Genomic DNA, 18,542 nt, shown 5'->3' with positions numbered 1-18,542 from the left:
TAACATTATCTTATAAATAGGAAATCCTTGAAGAATCTAGGAAAAAAAATCTGTTCAAACTAATGAAGTAGTTCAGCAGGGTTGCAGGATACAAGATTAAAATACAAAATGAGTTGTATTTCTGTGTACTAGCAAATAAAAATTTAAGACAGCAATTTCATTTACAACAGAATCCTAAATAAATAAGACTAAATTTACCAAGAAAGTGTAAGACCTATACACTGAACATTATAAAACACTGTTGAAAGAAATTTAAGATGATGTAAATAAATGGAAACGCATCCCATGTTTATGGGTTGCCAGACTTACTATTATCAAGATACCAATATTGCCAAGTTAATGTACAAATTCAACACAATACCCATCAAAACCCTATTTTCTGTTTTGACAAAATGGGCAAGCTGAAGTTCATATGGAAATTTAAAGGACCCAGTTAATCAAAAAATCTTGGAGGGGTGGGGAACAGAGTTGGAAGACTCACATTTTCTAATTTCAAAGCTTACGAGGAAGTCTCAGTATGCAAGACATTGTGGTGCTGGCATATGGATAGGCATATTAGTTAATGGAATAGAATTGAGAGTGCAGAAATGGACCCAAATAATTATGGTAAATTAAATTAAAACAAAAGTACCAAGACCATTCAAAGGGAAAAGGGTGATCTTTTCAACAAATGTTTGCTGAGACAACTGGGTATCTTGAAGCAAAATAATGAAGTTGTATCCTTACCTGGTACCATATACAAAAAGTAACTACAAATGTATCAAAGACCTAAATATGAAAACTGAAACTATAACTCTTTAAAGAAAGTTTAGGCACAAAAGTTTATGAATGTAGATTTGGTGCTTATTTCTTAAATATCATATCAAGAACACAGGTACAACCAAAAGAAAAAAAAAAGATGAATCACTCTTAATCAGCAATAAAAACTTATGTGTCAAAGACATTATGAAGAAAGTAAAAAGTCAACCCGGAGTTGAAGATGTTTGACAATCTGTAAGAGTTATTCATTATATATATTTATTCCATATATTTAAATAGCAAGAACTGTCTAATCAACAATAAAACACAAATACTTAAAAATGAATATTTCTGCTAAGAAGATACTCAAATGTCCAATAAGTACATAAAAAGATGTTTAACACTTTTAGTCTTTAGGCAACTGCCAGTCCAAATCACACATTTCATATCCACTAGGATAGCTCTAATTTTTTTTTTAATGTGGGAAAATCACAACCCTATTAACTTGCTCTTGGGAATATAAAATGATGTGACCATTACAGGCATTTGGGTATTTCTTTAAATAGTTAAACATAGAATTACTGTGTGACCCAGGAAAACCACTTTTCTATGTAATTCCAAGAGAATTGTACACATACGTTCATCCAAAAACTTGTACACTGATGTTCACAGCAACATTATTCATAAAAACTAAAGGATAGAAACAATGTACAGTTCATCCTAAGATGAATAAACAAATGTGGTAAATCCACATGATGAATTATTACTCAACCGTGTAAAGGAGTGAAATACTGCTACTTGGGACAACATGGATAAACCTTGAAAACATGCTGAGTTAAAGGAGCTACACATAAAAAAAACCACTTGTTCTTTGACACTGTTTATATGAAGTGACTGGAGCAGGCAAATCCAGAGAGAAAAAAAGTGAATTCATGGTCACCAGAGACTGAAGGAAGAGGAGATTAGGAAGTGATTGCTCATGGGTTCAGGATTTATTTTGTATGTGATGAAATGTTCTGAAATTAGATAGTGGTGGTTGTACACCTTGTGAATGTACTAAAACCCACTGAATTGTACATTTCAAAATGACGAATTTTATAGCAAAGGAATTATATCTCAACAAACAAAAAAATACCTTATTCACAACTACAGCATGAGTCAAAATTTTTACAACTGATTAAAATTGCTGTTTTATATATGAGAGTATGTTTAATGCAGGGAAGAACTCAATAGTATTTTGAAGGAATCTGATAAAAATTAGGATAGTTGATCTCATTTAACCAATAGTGTTAGGCACTTTTTGATAGTTCTTCTACCTGTTAGAGTTCTTTAAAAACTCTAAAGATTGGGTTTTATTTGGTATGAACTCCAAGCTGTTTTGTGAGTACAATATTAAGAAATTCTGCAAGAAGTTCAATAGTAGTAAAATAATATTGCTTAAGTAATAATTTGTGTTAACAGATATCAGAAAACTTTAAAAGACCCAAGTTTCTAATTTGAGATACTTTTGGCCTCAACATAAATCTTTATAAACTACTTTGTGGTAGAGCTTCCCGTATTCATCCTCCACTTGACCCATGCACTGAATTACCAACCTTCTCCATTTCCCTTGTCCCAGGACATAAAGGTTATAGCCAGAGGGTAATACTGAAGTCTGGTGAAACATTTTCTTTTCTTACTAGTGGAGTCATATGTTAGCCAAAAGTCAGCTGTGTTTGTTCCTAAATATGTTTATGCCATTTATAATAGTTGAAATACTATGTAAACTGATGAGATACAAGTGCAACAAGCTTAAATGTTTGGAAGCAAAAAGGCATGTTGCTTAAATAATACTTTCAAACCAGGTGCAGATGAGAAAAGAATGGGTTAAAATTTGTAAAAACATGAATTCTGCACTAAAAATCCTTCCCGTTTTTGTTCCACTTTGCAAAAAACAGACTGGAAATCACAGACATTACTGATTTATGCCAGAGAGCCAGCACTTCCACAAAGAAACAAGAGCCTTCTTGACCCTGTACTTGAAGACCAGCAAATGAATCAACATTTATGCACTTCAGTTTAAAAGAAAGTGTTTTAAGATCTATGTATATCGTTTTTATGACTCCTTTTTAAACTCAGATTTTCAGTTTACTAACCAATTAACTGGTATGGTTGCATCAGATGAGGGGTGACTTATGAATGTACTAAAACCCACTGAATTGTACATTTCAAAATGACAAATTAACTTATTTAACGAATATAGTTAAATAAGTGCTAAAGAACTGAATTACAAATTAAGGGTTCGTGGTTCCTGTCCTGCTACCTAACTAGTTATGCTACCTTGGACAAACGGATCAGTCAGGCTACATTATTTTTTATATTTTAAATGTAAAAGTAAAGAAGTAAATTCTTTTGATCGCTAATATCAAGAAGAGTAAAAAGCTAGAAAATAAAAAGGAGAGACTTTTCTTTTTAATTTCCATTTCACTTTTCTCTCCTTCTTCCTTTCTTCCTTTACCCCTGACTTAGAGAACTTGGAAATAGGAATACAATATATTTTTTTTAACCTGTTCAATGAAATATTTGTTTAATCTTTTACAAACATTTACTACTTAGTGTTTAAATCAAATTCTAATTATGGTTTAACAAAATTAGAGTTTGTTTTTAACCCAGTAGTTGTGGAGATTATTCTATCTTAAAAATAATCCTCTAATCAATTCTTATTCTCTGAGAATCATTCGTTATGAATAAACTTAGAAAACGCAGTTAGTTGTTTAAGCTAAAAAGACACAGGGTTAGTTGTTTAAGCTAAAAAGACACAGGGTTTGGCCACTTATCTTAGAGAACAAATAGCATTTTAAATTCTTTGTCTTTTTATGTAGTAATTTAAAAGCCATGTGTGTTTTAAACTTTTGCTAATTCAAATCTCTATTGATGGATGATCATAATAAATATTTAAAAAGCCCTGTTAGGTATTATAGTACTTATTAAGAATTCATCATTTGGGAGGCTAAGTATGCAGTTTGTTCCATATTTATGTTCATATGAAACTTATTCTTCAGTAAACAATTTTTTTAAAAAAAAATTTGTTTGACTTTTCCCCCCTACCTTTGTTATTTATTTATTTATTTATTTTTATGTAGTGCTGAGGATTGAACCCAGGGCCTTGCATGTGCTAGGCAAGCGCTCTGCAAGCGCTCTACCCCTGAGCCACAACCCCAACCCCTTCGGTAAACAATTTTTTAAAAATTAATCATCACATCGGGATTGTTCGAACAATATCCACTTGGAGCATAGGAAGACTGTGACTTTCGTGTATAGTGTATTGTCAGTGTTTGGTACATTTACTGTTCATTTTTGCCTTACATTTAATAGTTACACATAAAATCCAACTTTTACAAATAAATGCACACTTAGAATTTGTTTATTTGAAAGAATTGTAACCTAGTGTCAAAAAGATATCCTGTTTATATGTAGTGGTACATCATCACTGCAGATTTCATTTTCTTCTCATCTTGAGTGCAGTTGCTGTCACAGTTTCAGTGTTTTGCCAAAAATGGAACAATAGAAGAGCATTTCCTTCATCTGCCATGAAGCTCTTGTTAAGCACTGGTGGGTCATGGCTGCCATTTGATATGACCTTGATTCCTTGACAACAGGGCCTGTGGTGGATTCATCATTGGAACCCTGGAGCTCAGTGCAGTGCCTGATAGTATGAGCCTTCAGTCTGTGTGTCACAGATTTGTACAAATGGCTCTTTTCATGGCTTAATCCCCCTCATCCTTACCTTCCTCAGCAATCTCTCTTTCCCCGTTCTTTGCTCCAGTTTATTTGCCTCTTGGTACATCCATGTTTTGTAATAAAGTTGGCCCCTGAAGTTGGAAACCTGGCTTTGATATTAACGTCTTAAATTTATTTAATCAAGTTTTGGTTTTCTCATCTATAAAATGGGCATAATGATCCCATAGAAAAGTCATCAGGGTACAATTAGGGAAAGCCTAGATTAAATTTAGTGTTGAGCAGAGTAGAAATACAGTAAATATTCTTTCCTTTTCTTTCTTTTTGTTGTCTTTCCCATTTTTTAAAATTAAAAGAGGTAAGTTATTTGCCTGAAGTGGGACACTATCTCTCCAGCCATTTTCTGTTTTTCAGTTTTAGTTTTTGGTCTTTGGTTTTTCAAAGTGAGCTCTCTGCCCATCACTCCTCTTCCTGCCTTGCTGCAGTGATCCCACCAGCCATTCCAGCTGCCCATCTGGAACTCTTACCCGCTGTCTCCGTTCTTTAATCTCCTTTACCTTTCAAATGGGCTAGTCATCAAACTTTGAAATTTTGCCCCTTAAAGAGTATTTGAGTTTATTTGCTTTTCTGCATTTTTGCTATCTTAGTTTCTAGTATTTCGACCTGAGACTTAATTAGTAACTGGTCTCTGCCAGAATTATCTTTTAAAACTCCTACTCGGGTCACATCACTCTTCTAGAGTACACACTCTCCTCAGTTTTGTGGCTGTCTTGACCTCGCCAGCCTTGTTTCTACCACTCGCTGCCAGCTGCCCCACATGGCCTCAGCAGCCCTTTTATGTTTGTGCCTTTTACTTTTACTGATGAGAAAATTTCCATGCCTGGCAAACTTCTGCTTATCCTTTTGACTTTTCCTAACTACATTAATACAACTGGACATTTAATTGTCTAGGTTCCCAGAGCAGTTTATATCTACTTATATTCTACTGTTTATATGCTTTAATAATTTCTGACCTCTAACTACTCTAGGCAATGATCGTCATCACTAGCAACAAATTAGAATCACTCTATCCCAGACCAATTATAGCAGACTCTCTGGAGATTCTTCCCTTCCTCTTACTCTCCTCTCTGGGATTTTTTTTTTTTCTTTTAAACCTTCTCAAGTAACATATTGTGAGGAGAGTTCAGAAATACTTATACTGGATATTGGTTCTAAGAAAGCTTTCAGCTAAAATATCCTGTCATTTTATGAATCTGTGGCCTTTTAAATGTAAGAGAATGTAGGTAATCAAGCCAGGAGTTAAATTAGGAAAAAAACAAAGGATGACAACACTTTTCATAAAAGTTAATAAAAATGTATGTGGAGTAATGAAATATTTGTGTAGAAATATGTAGTTTTAAACCAATTATTTGATTTTATCTTAATTGTTAAGAGTAAATAGTTTGAACAAAGTGTTCCTTTCTGTGATTTTTTTCCCCCAATTATAAAATTGGGAGGTGAATTTTATTCATATAAATATATAAATGTATTTGATAATGAATTTAATTTTTTTTAGTTGTACATGGACACAATTACTTTAATTTTTTTAAGTTTATTTTTATGTGGTGCTGAGGATCGAACCCAGTACCTCACATATGCTAGGTGAACACTCTACTACTGAAGTATAGCTCCAGCCCTTGATAATGAATTCTTGTTACACTTAAGAAATTTCATTTAGAAGAGAATAATATAGAAAACTACAGTATATTGCTAAGAAAATATTTTCATACATACAGTTGACATGATTTTATAAATATAATAGTAAATAAATTTTGAATTAGATATCTAACAAATTGCCACCAGGAGTTTTGGTGGGAAGAACAGATAATGTGAAATAACCCAGGGTTGACATCATTAATTTACCTTGGTTTATTTGTTTGTATCACAGAATTACTGTGGGTATGTGGTTAAGTTCGTCTTTGTACTTCTTCATCCAAGTCTGCTGCTTGATCTTGTTTGTATTTCCCTAATGTTTGTAATTCAGGGGAGCTTTGAAGGGCAGGGACAATAGCTCTCTTATTGCTAAAACGTCTACCTCTCTTCATTTTACTGATTGTATATTAAACTTCTGAAGTTTGATATTTATATCCTTTGAACTTCTTTATTATTTCACATTTCTTGTACATAGCAGTGATTCTATACCACTTTATTTATAGGTATGTCATATAAATTAGTCCTTAGTCACTATGAGCAATAAGGTACAGTGGAAAAAATGTTGGTTTTGGATTCACACTTAATTCAAGACAAATGTTAGGGCTGATTTAGGGATCACCTTATTCTAAGAGCCCATCACTTTTTAAAATATGATCTCATTAGTGTTTTCTGGCTCCATTTAGATAAAAGGAAATGAATAGATGAAAAAATGAAAGTGTACTGTCTCTTTTTTTTTCTGTGTTTTTTCCTATCACTATAGGAGCATCTGACAATGAAGTGGTTTTCTGTAAGGGTGTTTTAGTTTTTTGTTTTTTGTGCTTCTGAGGATTAAACCCAGGGCCTCAGGTATGCTAGGTAGGTGCTCTCCCACTAAGATACCCTAGCCCAGTGGTTTGTTTCTTGAGAACAGAAGCTGTATTCCAGGCTAATCTTACTTGTATTGTGCTGTGCTTTTACTTCCAGATAAATGTTGGATTTAGGTCATTTGGAATATAGTTATGTTGTTGAGATTTGAAGGTATTAACTCTCCTATTCATTCATCTGTTAGTTCTAGACAAATTACCATTTTACCACTTTTTGTCCAGTTAAATCTAAATTAGTTTTACTTTTTAAAAAAATTTTTGTTCTGAATATTTATTTTTTTAGTTATGGTTGGGCACAGTGTCTTTATTTATTTATTTTTATGTGGTGCTGAGAATCGAACCCAGGGCCCCACACTTGCTAGGCGAGCGTTCTACCACTGAGCCACAACCCCAGCCCTATAGTTTACTTTCATGATTAAATTATGACCCTGAAAGGATCCATTCTGATGCAATTTCTTTAACATCTCAATTATCTCCTACTAGACAAGAGAGTGCTTTTTATATTTGATGTTAGATTTCAGTTTCAAAGAAATTATCAAGTAGTTAAGTAGACTTTAAGATGACAGCTTACAAAATTTTAGAATATAGCCTGTACTCCATCAAAAATGTTCATGAATATTAAGTTAAAATTTTTTGAAAATTTATTCTTTTCCCTTTGCTAGATTTTAAGATTTGCTTAGCTTATAATTTTCTTAATTTGGAGGGATGCGTGGGAGTTTAAGGTGAACACAATGTCAAGGCATAATAGGTTGAAAAAAAATTCTTCAATATTAAGAACAGATAATTCTTCCATGAAAATATTTAAAAATCTGCCCCTAAAGGATCTTCCAAATCATTAGCACTAATGTTCAAAGTTAGTACATCTTGCCATTATAAGGGCATTATAGTTCTTGTATCTGAGAAATAATTTGGTGTCAAAAATATCTTGCATTATAAGAGAATTATGATACTTGTATCTGATAATCATTACAACCTTCTTGGCTTCTTGCTTACATGATCTGCCTTCTTATATCCATCTTCTTCTACCCATTTGTGTCGTCTTTTCTAAAGTATGTGGCTTAAAAACGTACTCTTAGACTTTCTATAAAATTTGTTCTGTTAGTCTCTGTCTTTCAGTTGGATTGATTTGCCCATTAATATTTAATATAATTATTAAGGCCAATTATTTTGTCCCATTTTACTTTTGTGTTCTGTTTTCTTTGGTTATTGTTAAAATTGAGTATTTATTAGCTAAAGCTATTTGTATTTTCAAGTTTTATTTTTAGGAATTATATACAACCTTAATTTCTCAGTCTTTCTAAAGTTATAATTATGCAACTTCTTTATAATATATAGAAATGCAAAACATTAAATACGTTTGCTCCCCTCATCCTTTCTGCTATAGTTATCACATGATAGCTTCATGTATTACAAACTCCACAAGAAAGCATTATACTTTTTGTAGAGTGTGATAAGATTAAAGAAATTAAGAAAAAAAAAAGCTAGTCTGTTATTTATTTGTATTTAATGCTTTTCATTCCTGAGATCTAAATTTTTATCTGGTATCACTTTTCTTCATCCCAAATAGTTTCTTTTAGCATTCCTTATAGTATGTATTCACTGGTGACATGTTTGCCTTCTTTGTTAAAGGGTATTTTCATTGGATGTGGAATTCTGGTTGACAGTTGTAGCTAGATTCTGTTGGGCTCCCTCTTAAGAGCATTGTTTTGTTTTAGTAGGGCATTAACTTTACTGAACTCACTTTTGCAAACCCTGTCTCTCCTATAGTGGGCAGTCCTGAAATCTTAGTTCTTTTTGCCTTTTGCTAGGCTTCATGGAGTCTACCCTGCACATGTAATAGTTTAGGAATCACCCAAAAAGTTGAGGCCCTCATTCTTTTTTTTTTTTAAACAGAGTTACAAAATAGATTCACATATATATGGTTAATTGACTTTAACAAAGGTGCAAAGGGAATTTAGTAGAAAAGGATAATCTTTTAAACAGATGGTGCTGTAACAATCAGACATCAATATGCCCCCCCTGAAAGAACTTTGACTCATATCTGTCTATGTAAAAATTAACTCAAAATGGACCATAGATTTAAATGTAAAACACAAATCTATATCTAGAAGAAAACATTGGAGATAATCTTTGTGACCTTGGACTAATCAAAGACTTGTATTAACAACTACAAAAATGTGGTTCAAAAAATATTGATAAATTTGACTTTATTCAATCAAAGTATCTACTCTTTACAAAACACTGTTAAGAGCATGAAAAGGTAAGCCTCTGGGAAAAATAGTTACAAGTCACATATCTGATAAAAACTCAGATTACAAGAAAACCACCTAATATTAAAAATGAACAAAAAGATTTCATCAGAAACTTATCTGCTATCCCTTTATTTCTTTGGTTAAGCTCATTAAAACATCATCAGTCACTAGGGAAATACAAATTAAAACCACAGTCAAATACCATGTGCCCACTAAATGACCAAAAAGGAAAAAGATTGAGCAAATAAAGTGTTAGCAAGGATGGGGAACAACTGGATTCTTGCACTCTGCCAATAAGAATGCAAAATGGTTCAACGACTTCAGAAAATTTTGTTAGTTTCTTTAAAATTTAAATATATAGCTGCCGAATGATTCAGCCATCCCACTCCTAGGCATTTTACTTAAGAAAAATGAAAGCATGTAACTATAAAACCTGTGCAGGAGTGTTCATAGCATGTTTATTTGTAATAGTTGTAAAAACTAGAAAGAGCCCAAGTGTTCATCAATGGGTGAATGAATGGACAATCTGTGTATGAAGTGCTACTAAATAAGTAGACAGTAGTCTTCCAAATGTGTTACTACTGAGTAACATAGACTACCATCCTCATAGCTTCCAATAATAGTTTTTGTTATTGGAACAGCAATCCTTATAGCTTCCAATAACGTTTGTGTCATTGGTACTACCATTATTGATTTCTGTGTCAGTCAGCATAGTCCAAGTTATGCTGTAGTAACAAATAATCTCAAATCTTCATGATATAAAATAAAGGTTTGCTTCTTTGACATGAACTATATGTGCATTGTGTGTGAGCTGAAAGTTCTGTTTCCTTTTGGTTTCACCCTGAGACCCAGGCTGGCAGAGGAGTTTTTATCTGAAACATAGCTGGTTGCTATGAATTTTGACTGAAGTTGTTTGATATGAAGGAGTTAACATGCATTTTAAAGCCAGCCTGCTGCTTTATTTTCATTGGCGTTAGTTGACTTTCTTCTCATTTTAGCATGCATTGAAATCTTTAAGTGACATCAATAGCTATAGCTTTCTTTAATCCTTGCTACAAAAGAAGTTTACAACATAGTTTTTAACTTTTCTTTACCATGTAAGTGCTTTGCTGGATGGAAAGTATATTATTCCTGTGTGTTGGACAAGGACCATGAGGTCCAGAGAGGGAGCTAGATTCTGTTAGGCTCCCTCTTAAGAGCGTTGTTTTGTTTTAGTAGGGCATTAACTTTGCTGAACTCACTTTTGCAAACCCTTTAGGGCAGTCCTGAAATCTTAGTTCTTTTTGCCTTGGCTAGGCAAATGGTAATGACCACACAACAATAAAACCAGACTAGTACCCAGGGATCCTATATTAATACTTTTGTGCAAGTTGGAGAAAAACAAGTGTACCATTTATTTATTTTGTTTACACATTATTTATTTGACAGTCTCTTCAACAGGCCACGTGAAGAGGTGTCTCGTATTCCCTGTTGCCAGTGGCTGGAACACAATGGATCACGTGGGGGCCTTAGACACCGAGGATGAGTTGGGACCTCTAGCCCATCTTGCTCCAAGTCCTCAAAGTGAGGCCGTGGCTCACGAATTCCAGGAACTCTCCTTGCAGTCCAGTCAGCACTTACCCCCTCTGAACGAAAGGAAGAACGGTGAGTTCATTAACATGTGCAGTGGGAACCTTGTTAAAGAGTCACCCTCTCAGCCCAGTTTATTCCTTTTCAGTTTGCTTTTGTCAGTTCAGTTCATCAGTGAGTCGAGGAGGACACGGTCATAGGATGGTTTTGAATAACAGGTAGTATTTCACTTTCCTTCCAGATCTTTCATTATTTACCCAGTGTCTTTGCTAGCAACATTACCTTTAGAAATCAGTTTTAGCTTCAGTCCATTTCACACAGATTCCAGCAGATTTCATGCTGGAATGTCATTGGAAATTGCCTCCCTGTGCTGGTGCCAGGGAAGCAGCATGTGGCTGAGAGTACATTCTCCCCCTTACCCCATCTCCTTGCAACACACCTTCCTTTGGAAATGGAGAGATTTATGTTCTCAGTGATGACTGAAGACAAGAATTTCATATGTGAATATTTTGATGTAAATGGGCATAGATGTGACCAAGATTCTGTCTTTAGCTAGCTCATCATTGCATACAAAATGAGTATTTTCTATTAATTTCTTACCTTTTTAGCAAATTTTTATTGATCACAGAACCATCCCAGAGTCTCCAGAAAATAGAACTGTCAAATTTTAACATAAATGAATGGAGATAAATGATGTACTTTTACTGTTAATACTTCCAGCGTAAAGAAAAAATAATGTTAAAGTTCATAAACATAGTAAATATGCATATTTTGTAAAGGCAGAATTAAGTATTTCAAGTGGGTTTACTAGACTTTTCACAGTTCTGGTGAGGCTTACCTTTATAAATACATCTTTTTAATTTTAGTTTTAAAAGCTGGAAAAAACAAAACTGTTTCTTCAGAATGCTTCCTTATGTACCTAGTTACTTACTTTTCTGTGTCCTGAGTGGTTTCCTGATTTATTCATTAATGGTCTTACTTTATTTAGCAAAGTGGGCATCTACCACTATGTTTAGTTCCTTAGTACAGGTCTTTAATGTGAATTTCTTCTCCAAATAAGATGTTTTACTTCGTTTTTGAATCTCATTCAGAAACAAGGCACAGCCGTTGACTGTTTTTGATTGGTTCAAAGCAACATCTCCACCAGGTTGCTGCCAAAGCCATCTGGATGCTGTGATTTATAGTAATGGCTTTGGAACACTCTGTCATTAGGAGCCTTGCTTTTACCTTAAACAATGATACAGACAACCACATTTTTGCACAGTACACTTGGATCAATATAATGTGCAAATCATTACCCTAAAACAAAATAGGAGTTGTACTTATATAAAATTAGAATGTAGCTGGGCAATGGTGGTGCACACCTGTAATCCCAGCAACTTGGTGAGGCCCTAAGCAATTTAGCAAGACCTGTCTCTAAAATATACATATGTACATTTTATATAGAGAGAAGCTGGAGATATACGGGCTGGGGATGTGGCTCAGTAATTAAATGCCTCTGGGTTCAATTCCCAGTACCCTGCCTCCCAAAATAATCAAAATGTAAAACTGTTCATGAAATTGGTCATCTGTACCAGGTGATGGGGAAGTGTGTGAGGAAAGTTTACACTTTTTGGTCATTCACCATGTTCTCTTTCAGAAATTAATATAGATGCCTAAATGTATGCTAAACCCAATGTAGTTTCGTCTCCCTTATAAGCTCTTAGGATAGTTTATGAAAAGGTAAAAATTTATTAGTTACATTTTATGAAGCAATGCAATAATATAGAAGGATTGCTTTTTCACTCTCAGTTGATAAAACCCTGTATTGAATCTTTGTCTTCAGTGTGTTTTATCAACAGATACCCCATGCATCATCTATCTAGCTCTGATTTCCAGTACATATCTCTATTTCTCTTTTCGAGGTCCAGCAGTTTTTTTAAAATATATGCATGATAAGACTTGAAAGTTGACTTATCGTTGCACATTCATAGTCTGTAGAGCCTCATCACTGATTTGTCATTGATTGCAACATTTTATCGGGGTGTCGTTTCTGTTTTAGAATTTAACCTTTTGTGTTGTTGTTTTGTGCTTTTTTATTAGATAATGCATTCCCATGGTTTAAAATATTATGGGAACTTAAGCAGGTTGCCCTCCAGTTCTTCCTTTGCCTGCCCACTTACTTCCCAGAATTAACTTACGTGTGCCCTTTCTGAGAGAATATTTGACTACTTTTTAAAAAATATTTATTTTTTAGTTGTAGTTGTATTTATTTTTATGTGGTGCTGAGGATCGAACCCAGGGCCTCCTCGAAGTGCTAGGCAAGCACTCTACTGCTGAGCCGCAACCCAAGCCCCTTGACTACTTTTTTTAAAAAGCAATTTTAAAAGCTTCTTTGTAACAATGTGCAACATATTTAATTTTAAGGTTATATCTTGGGAATACTTAAGGTATTGATTTTTTTCCTCTTTTTCTGATTCTCATTAATATTTCTATAAACCTAAAGCTAGCTTTGAATTCAGTTGCTTTTGAAACTAGTGTTTTTTTTCCCAAGAGTATTTCTTTGTTCCATATTAAGCAAATGAAAGAAAATTTCAAGATGAGATACTATGGAAGAACTCAACAAGAAGATAATTCACTTCTCTAATAAACAACTTCAGGAAATTATAAGCCTTACCTTATATTCATGCATATATTGTAATTTTAGGCTCATGGCAAGTCAGCCTTATGTGTATGTACATTCCAAGATGTAAAAGCAGTCTTTGTACAGCTATCAGAAATCTAGTTTTTATAGAAATGTGTTGATCAGTTAGGAGGAATAAGTTTAAGGGATCTAGTGACATATAGCTAGTGACATATATTATGGTCAGTGTATTATATTTTTGAAAACTGCTGGAGGAGTAGATTTTAAGTGTCCTCACCTCAAAAGAAATGAAAAGTACATGAAGTAATGGATGTGTTTTTTAGCTCGATTTAGCCACCCCAGAGACTCTGCATAATTCAGAACATCATGTTGTACATGGTAAATACACACCATTTTGTCAATTAAAAAAACAAAAATGTTAAAAGAAAAATCTAGTTTTTGACAGTTATGTGAATATATTCTTATCAATTAGCATAAAAAGACCAAAACTTTCTTAACTTAAATGATTTTTTTTAACTTTATGTTGTTTAATTTTATATCATCTTAATGTCATTTAAATCATATCAAAATGTAAATATTGGTCTAAAAATTACTGCAAAGTACCATTTAGATATTATTAAATAATCAAATTCATTTTTTTGTTACTGCATTTTATTGTTATTCTTTAGCCTTTGAATACCATTTAATAGAACAGTGTTCTTTTCTTTAAATATTTATTTTTTTAGTTTTAGGTTGGACACAGTATCTTTATTTTTATGTGGTGCTGAGGATTGAACCCAGTGCCTCATGCATGCTAGGCAAGTACTCTACCACTGAGCCACAACCCAGCCCAATGTTCTTTTCTTTTTTTTTTTCTTTTTAAAATTTTTTTAAAGAGAGAGAGTATCTTTTTTGTAAATGGACACAACACAATGCCTTTATTTATTATTTTTTTTAATGTGGTGCTGAGAATCAAACCCAGGTCCTGCCTGTGCTAGGTGAGTGCTCTACTGCTGAGCCACAATCCCAGCCCCCCAATGTTCTTTTCCATGGGGGGAAAATGGAGGTGTTTTAAGTTGTGATTAGTGAGTGGGAGGATTATGTCATGTAGCTGTTTATAAATTAACTTTACAAGGAAAATTAATTTTAAGTAATAATTTCAGGGTCTTCCCTCATTTTTTTGCAGCGGGTTACTAGGAATTAAACTCAGGGATACCTGACCTCTGAGCTATATCCCCAGCCCTATTTTGTATTTTATTTAGAGACAGAGTGTCACTGATTTGCTTAGCAGCTGGCTTTGCACTCAGGATCCTCCTGCCTTATCCTCCTGAGCCGCTGAGATTACAGGTGTGCACTACCAAGCCCAGTTTCCCTCATGTTTATAAGTTTTTATGTTAGTAATGATAGTGGAGTGGCAAGATATTCCCACTACTGAAGTAAATGTGGAAGATGTTCAGTAAAGATAAACTGGAGTTTTTCTTTATGCCTGGATGTGGCATAAAGAATAATTCTGAAGTGAGTAGCTCCATAAAAGTAAGTAATTCTGTAGCAAGTAGCTCCATAAAAGTAAGGCAGCCATTTAGGTAATTAGCTTTTCCCAGGTTAGCCCCTCATAAATGAAAATGAATATAAACACAAGGACCATTACTAAAACAGTGCATGCACAGGGCCCTGAGCTTCGTGACATTTATACACATAACAGATCCCTCTTCACACATCAATAATAACATTTGTTCAGATGGACAGCACTGGGAATGAAAGGAAAGCCAAAAACAGATTACCTAGTGAAAGCTCAGGTGCTGTAAGTTGAATACAGCTTCATAAAGGCAGGGGAAGATAGTGCAGGTGGAAACAACACCCCAGAGAGTTGCAGCTCTTTGCCTGAAGATTGGTAAGCTGTCAGGCAGAGCAACTCCAAAGGGTGCTGGTGGTGAGTTTAAGCTTTAAGTCATTGCCAGTATTAGTACAGAACAAGAAGAGAAGTTAACATGAATTCTATTTTTAAAGGCTGTTTGGTGTTTTAATACTTTTTGGTATACCTCTGAGTCTAGGTGTTAAGGTGAAGATCAGCCACTTCAACACAATGACAGCCCACATGCCAGCTGTCAGTAGTATCGAGTAGGAGTAAAATCAGCTTCCACCTTCTTCCTGTTCTAAAAGGCTTTATGAAACTCTCTTTACTATGAAATAGTGTATTTTCGGCCTCGGTAAAGAGGAAAGGTTAATTTGTTATTATTTTTAAAATTTTGGTATTAATAGTTACTGAAGTTGTTATGGGTTTGAGCTATGGTCCCATCCTGAAATTTTTTTGTAAGACTTCCATCCATTAAATTTACCACAATGAACAGTCTTAGACCATTTGAATGATCACTTACAAGAAAGAAAATAATTTATTCAAAAGTTGGTTGCACATAAAGAAACACAAGATGGCTCTTTGCTTTGGATTCAGTACACAAGTTCTATATTTGAAAAAAGTTAGATGAATTTTGCCTGGCTATGGAATCAAGCCAAAGAAAACTGCTTGCTTTACACCTTAGAAAATAAATGGCATATATTCACAGCTGGTCTTTTCTTTGGATTTTACTCTGAAAACATTTTTTCTCTCCTCATTAACATTTAAGATTATCTTACCTTGACTTTGCAGTTAACATTTAGGATCTGGAGTAGTTAACTGTAATTCTCAAAAGCATTAATAAACATTAGTGCTTTCTGATAATCTTCTTCCTGCTTTAAGACCGAGAAATACGTACATATACTCTGAGTATAGTTTTCCTGAGTCATGTTTTCAATATGTTTTTTTAAATATTTTCTTTTGGTTATAGATGGACACTGAACTTTTATTTAGTTTTGAGGATGGAACCCAGGGCCTCACACATGCTAGGCAAGTGCACTACTGTTGAGCTTCAGCCCTAGTCCTATATTTTTTTGGGGGGGTGTACTAGGGATTGAATCCAGAGGCACTCAATCACTGAACCAAATCCCCAGCCCTTTTATGTTTTATTTTTTAGAGACAGGATCTTGCTAAATTGCTTAGAGCCTCGCTAAGTTGCTGAGGCTGGCTTGAACTCAAGATCTTCCTGTCTCAGCCACCCAAGCCACTGGGATTACAGGCATGCGCCACCATGCCGGGCGTTCGCTTGCACACGCGCGCGCTCTCTCTCTCTCTCCCTCCATATATATAATATATGGTATACATGTACTGTATATACTATTACATATGTAATTGCAGATATAATATGAAATTTTTTAATATTAGGCTTTAGGATGCAATGCTAAACCAATTATGAAGTTCAAAAGCAGGGCTGGGGTTGTGGCTCAGGTAGAGCATTCACCATGTGTGAGGCACTGGGTTGGATTCTCAGCACCACATAAAAATAATATAAAGATATTGTTTCCACCTATAATTGCTGCAGCTCTCCTATGCTTTTTTTGATGACAATCTCTAGAACTCTTTAGAGTGAAAAAAAGCCTTATAAGCACCTTTAAGGGTGAGGTACATTCTTTCATAATGGCCTTTAGAAGATCTAAATAGCATGTTTTGTTTCACAGTATAAATAAGCACTTTTCACCCATCCACCACCTTTTTCTACTGTTTCTTACTTAGTTTTGTTGTTACTGAGGATTTAGTTTGCTTCACTGTACTGCTGAAACACACAAGCAGTGTGGGTGTGGAGGCAAGGAGGGCTGCACAAGGATAATTTTGTGGTAATTTTCTTTTTTTTTTTTTTTCAAAAGGCCTTGGATCCATTGGTTTTTTTTTTTTTTAAGAGAGTGAGAGAGGAGAGAGAGAGAGAGAGAGAGAGAGAATTTTTAATATTTATTTTTTAGTTCTCGGCGGACACAACATCTTTGTTGGTATGTGGTGCTGAGGATCGAACCCGGGTCGCACGCATACCAGGCGAGCGCGCTACCGCTTGAGCCACATCCCCAGCCCTGGTAATTTTCTTTATCACATTTATAGCTGCCAGTGAGATTGATCTGTGCAGCCGTCTAGCGGTGTCAGAATGCTAATGTGAGCATGCTTTAGTTACCACTCGGGGTGGAAGCAGATGAAGCTTACAGTTTAAAAGGTGAACCAGCAAGACTATTGCACCTCTAAAGACCCTTTTTCAAGTTATAGCACCTCTGAAGACCCCTTCCCAAGTTATAGCACCTCTGAAGGCTCACTTTGAGCAATTTATCCAGTCTTTAAATTGTGTCTCTTAAAGAAAGGCCATTGGGGCATCAAAACAAACATATTTACTGAAAGGAAGAGGGTTGGGGTTATAGCTCAGTGGTTGAGCTCTTGCCTCGAATGTGTGAGGTACCGAGTTCAATCCTCAGCACCACATTAAAAATAAATAAATAAAATAAAGATATTGTATACATCTACAACTAAAAAAGAAAAATTTTTTTAAAAGGAAGACTTAGAACACAATAATACTTAATATTTTAAACCACCAGTGAGACAACTTTGTCTTGAACTTACAAAAGTGCTTACCAAAAATATTTACAAGAATTTTCTAGAATTATCATAATATATTATTTTAAGAAATAGATTATTTGAAATAATTTTCTTAAAATTAAGGTCAACCATATGATTTATATTAGATACTGGACTGGTGAATAAACAAGTTTATCAAGAAGTTGTCTTTGCTGTCCCTCGGAAAACAATTATAAAAGATAATTTAACCTAACCACAAAGACTTCTTCTAGCCAAACAAAGGAAGAAAAAACAGATATTGAACACCTATTCTCTACCATAACTTTTAAAAAGAGCCTGTTAAGTATAGAGAGTATTCTAGAAAACATGATCCATGGTTATTTTTTGTTATTTAGTTTATAGTTTAAAATGTCAATAATGTAATGCTATTGGGACAGTAAGCAACAAGACAAATATGTTGGAATAACAGATGTATTGGAATTTTCTCTTTGGTTTGTAATTAACAGATACCTCATCTAATGAGCAAATATCATACTCAGTATTTTTCTAACTCTTTTAAATTGATTCGTACTGTTGGCCTTTCTACTCTTACTTGCTGCCTCACTGTCTTTAACAAAATGTAGTCTTGTGGGAGTCAGGGCACCAGCCTCCTCTGCTTGACGCAGTCAGTGAGCATAGGTAAGTCT

The 18,542-nt window shown here is 34.4% G+C and overlaps 1 protein-coding gene across 13 annotated transcripts in view; it reads left to right on the top strand.

Annotated features, from left to right (window-relative positions):
- The window catches only part of Mrtfb (myocardin related transcription factor B), a 172,377-nt gene that overhangs the window by 50,341 nt on the left and 103,494 nt on the right, over positions 1 to 18,542 (top strand). For 11 of the 13 annotated variants that reach the window (XR_013427058.1, XR_013427057.1, XM_078024340.1 and 8 more), the window contains one exon: positions 10,691 to 10,906. Coding sequence is in view for 11 of the 13 variants with exons in the window: in XM_078024340.1 (XP_077880466.1) it covers positions 10,753 to 10,906 (154 nt within the window). In the remaining 2 variants the exon portion in view is untranslated. The remainder of the gene's footprint in view (positions 1 to 10,690; positions 10,907 to 18,542) is intronic. The other 2 variants (XM_078024337.1, XM_078024338.1) reach the window with 1 other exon arrangement.

This window comes from Ictidomys tridecemlineatus, chromosome 10 (assembly GCF_052094955.1).
Source record: "Ictidomys tridecemlineatus isolate mIctTri1 chromosome 10, mIctTri1.hap1, whole genome shotgun sequence".
In the NCBI taxonomy this organism is placed as follows: domain Eukaryota; kingdom Metazoa; phylum Chordata; class Mammalia; order Rodentia; family Sciuridae; genus Ictidomys; species Ictidomys tridecemlineatus.
Note: the sequence above shows the minus strand (reverse complement) of the source record. Positions and strands in the feature narration are given on the sequence as shown.